The 4,298-nt window shown below is 34.4% G+C and overlaps 1 protein-coding gene across 1 annotated transcript; it reads right to left on the bottom strand.

The window, feature by feature from the left end:
- Positions 1-3,050: 3,050 nt before the first annotated feature.
- Positions 3,051-3,880, bottom strand: LOC139866918 (probable calcium-binding protein CML41). The gene has a single exon (XM_071855215.1). It carries the CDS (start codon positions 3,848-3,850, stop codon positions 3,275-3,277), a length of 576 nt encoding a protein of 191 aa, XP_071711316.1. The 5' UTR covers positions 3,851-3,880; the 3' UTR covers positions 3,051-3,274.
- Between the last annotated feature and the right edge of the window lie 418 nt (positions 3,881-4,298).

Genomic DNA, 4,298 nt, shown 5'->3' with positions numbered 1-4,298 from the left:
GCCAAATGATATAATCTGTTAAATTGATTCTTTATAGGCTCTCCATTAAACCAATTATCAACCCAAAATTAAGTAGATGAACCATTATTGATTTTGCATATAATTGGATTGGAAGGAATCACATTTGATTGTTGAGCTTTGGTGTATGATTTGAGTAAGTTTATCCAGATACTATTTTTGTGTCCATTAATATTATCAAGAGCAGCCCTAGGGCCATATACAGAAGCAATCACTTGTGTCCATAAGTGCTTTGGTTGAGAGTGAAATCTCTAAACTCATATAAACATTAAGGCCAAATTGAATGCTTCCAAACTCCCTATACCCAATCCTCCTTTATCTAATGAAGATAAAATTGAATTCATTTAATCCATGTCATTTTCTTAGTCTCCTCATCACTTCCCCAGAAAAAAACTCTTCGTAAACCTTCCAAAATCTGAATTACATTCTTAGGACATTTGAAAATCGATAAATAATAAATACCAATACTACCAAGAACCGATTTAATCAACATTAAACGTCCTCCATAAGATAACAGCCTAGCTTGCCATAAAGAGAGTCTTTTTTTGAACTTGTCAATCAGTGGTCTCCAGTTAACACATAAATTCATGTTAGAACCCAATGGAAGGACTAAATAAGTAAAAGGAAAAGTTCCTGAAGGGCAGCCTGAACGAGTACTCATATCATCCATTTCCTGATCATTAACATTAATCCCATAAAAGTTTGATTTTGAAATGTTTATTCTCAAACCAGACGCAAGGAAAAAGATATTAAAGATCCTTATAATATTATCCATCTCTTCATGATTTCATTCCGAAACAATTAAGGCATCGTCAGCATAAAAAGATGAGAAAGGTTAATATTATCAGAACCAACATTAACTCCTTTCACAATTCCTAATTCAACAGCCTTTTTAATTTTCAAATGAAGTCCTTCCATAATTATCAAAAAAAAGAAAAGGACTCAAAGGATCACCTTGACGAAGACCACTTTTTTAGTCGGACTTCCATTAACCAACACTGATGTTCGAGCATAACTCAAGCACATTGAAATCCAATTTCTCCATACCACACCAAAACCAATTTTATGTAACATATGATCAAGATATTGCCAATTAACAGAATCATATGCTTTTTCAAAATCAACCTTTAGAATCATCAATTTCTTGGAATTAGATTTATACCAATTAATAATTTCACTAAGAATTAGTGAACCATCCAAAATTTGACGATTAGTAGTAAAAGCCGATTGCTCAACACTAATAACTTTATCAATGACCGATGATAATCTAGTTGCAAGTATCTTTGCAACTATTTTGTAATACACCCCGATAAGAGATATTGGTCGAAAGTCCTTAATCAAAGTAGGATTGGAAACTTTTGGGACTAAGGTTATGAATGATGAACCAGCCCCATTTGGCATATATAAGTTATTGAAATTTTTTCAGTACCAATTATATTTGAATGATATTTTAGTGGTAGTTTACCTTTAAATAACTACATATTCGAAAAATATTTGTGGTCCGAGTAGTTAAATTTGGTTGTGTTCTATACAATTTAAAAGGAAAAACTATATCTATAAATAAATATATGGGGTCCTGCAGTTCAATTTAGTGGTGTCATATACAATTTAAAGGGTATTTTCTGCTAAAAGTTTTCAAACTAGTGATGTCCCGTGACTTCACGGGTCAACACATAGATTCGCCACTGCTAATTAGCATTATTGATATAGTTCAGGGATGTGGAATGTAATTTGGGAGTACATGGTCCTCTGTCACTAAGGCTTATTACAATAGTGATGAGCAAATTAGGCGTGTTAGAGGTTGGATGGGGTAGTTGACGCTCACGTAACAAATATGTTGATAACTGGATAATAATGAAGTGACATGTTAAATGATGTGCTATGTGATGTTTCAAAATAAGATTGAAAATTAGTTAAAAAGGAGCACAAAAAATATTAAAAATATATTATATAATTTTAAAAGTATATAATATTAAATAATATTAATTCATAATGAAATATGTTACACGTCTTCTATTCTTCTCGTGCTACAAATACCACGCCAACATAATTGTTGTCCAAACACACCGCATTAGCGGGGTGTTAAAGGCGTTTTTGGCAGTTTTTGGACTCCGGACATGCACGTTGGAATAGGGTTTAAAGGCTCTTCGCTAAAGTTTTATCCTTGAATATATATATTTTTTAACGTCACTTAGAAGCTACGGACGGAGGTTCGAACGCGATGTCCGAATCCACATACCCAATCATTCCCTGTGATGAACATTAGAGTGCTACCACCCCTCACGATAGACACCCTCATGGCGAGTTCATTCGGGCATCACGTGTGGTAAAGTCCCCTCGAGTGAGGCTCGAACACAAGACGTCCAAGACCAATAAAACGGGCGAGTAACCTCAAAAGAAAATATTTTACAGCTCATGGGATCGAAACTTAGACCTCTCTTATAGAAAGCCAGGTCATCAGCAATACAACATTGTCATTTTTATCCTTAAATATTACAAAGATGAATGGAGTTATTTATTTATTTTTATTTTTATAAAAAATAACGATATTTTATTTTTTTAACTAAAACTTTGTGTTTTAGCTCATGTGGTAGTGGTCTGTCTCTCTTAGCGAGATGTTAGGAGTTCGAATCCCGTGGGTACAACATTACACAGAAGGTTGCCCCTTTTACCTTTGAATTACCCCAAGGGTGTCTTTCGCACATCGCGTTGCGGGGACAAGGGTGGGGGGTATATTGTCCATGCCTTCGAATTGGGCCAGGTTTTCTTCTTGGGGTCGGGGATTTTATGCAATGCGGGTGAAGAATGCGTGAGTGGTTAAGTCTTCTGAGTGATCCCGTACAGCTGTTATAAAAAATTTACGTATATATCAAAGAAATATGAAGGAGATAAATGAAGTTATGGGCTTATGGCAATACTATACATACATTTAGATAAGTATAATTTAAGAAGATATCAATTAAATCAAAAACCATCTCTTTATGGCCGGCTTCATGCATGTTTATCCATGCATAGCCGAAAGTTCTTGGATGTGGTTGGAATTGTTAGTGTAATATTTATAATACGTATATATAAGAGTAAAAAAGTTAATATGGTAGTCACTCTCACCTACGTTCTATTATCTTTTTTTGGCCCCTAAAACACTTCAAGTTACGACATTATTAACAAAGCATTAGGTACTATCCAATTCACTTTATATATAAACTAACAATTTCTTAAGTCTTAACTAACACACACCTTGATTAATTACACAATTTTAGGCTATCATCATCTGTTGGAACTCATTAAAATCAACAGCTCCCTTACCATGAGTATCAAACATCTTAATCATTTGCAAACACTCGTCATAAGTTTTCGAGTCCCCAAGTCGACTTAAAGTCTTCTGCAAGCTCTTAGGACTAATCTGTCCACACCCTTTTTCGTACTCAAACATCTCAAACGCGGCCTTCACATCATCTCGTTCATCGTTCACTTTCATAAGCCTCATAAAATCCTCAAAATCAATAAGCCCATCACCATTACTATCCAAATCATCGATCACACCTTGCGCCTCTTGGTGTGACATGTACTCTCCAATCGATCCAAAATATGATCGAAGCTCTAAAGACGAAATCTTTCCATCGCTGTCGGCATCAAAACGAGCGAAAACGGATCTAAACTCGAGTTCTCGGTTGTTGTTAGGGTTTGGTTTTGGAGATTTAGGTGACATGATTAATGTAGGCGTAGTGGAGTTTGATGTTGTGTTACTCTTGGAACGAAAACTACTTAACCTTTTAATTAAACCCTTGTGTGGGAAACAACTAAATGACTTAGGAACTTTTATTGGTTCCATTGATATAAAGATTGATGAGTATGACACTTATATAATAGATGTGAAAATACGATTAAGTAGTACGATGAAAACAATAAAGTGTATTAGTTAAGGAAATTTCTAAGAAAGTGTAGAGATCGATAATAGCGTGAAATTTGGTTCATATGGAATTTGCATGGCAACTTCGTTTGATGACTTTTAATAAGTAAGTTTGTCGACTTCCATTTAGTGTGTCATACGTAACGTGGCCCTAGGTGTGTCTTCAAAAACCTTGTTAAGTTGTTTTTTATTTTTAGTACGAAACTAAATGGATATATGAGTACTATGTGCTACCCGCCGTGCGATGGTGTGTATTATTATACGGAGTATTCGATAAACTTTATTTATTTATTTTTTAATTTTTGAAAAAGCATAATAACATTAAACAGACTCGAAAATCAACAAGTATAACTAACACATAATGAATTCA

This window comes from Rutidosis leptorrhynchoides, chromosome 9, assembly GCF_046630445.1.
Source record: "Rutidosis leptorrhynchoides isolate AG116_Rl617_1_P2 chromosome 9, CSIRO_AGI_Rlap_v1, whole genome shotgun sequence".
NCBI lineage: Eukaryota > Viridiplantae > Streptophyta > Magnoliopsida > Asterales > Asteraceae > Rutidosis > Rutidosis leptorrhynchoides.
This window is presented reverse-complemented; position numbering and strand designations above follow the sequence as displayed.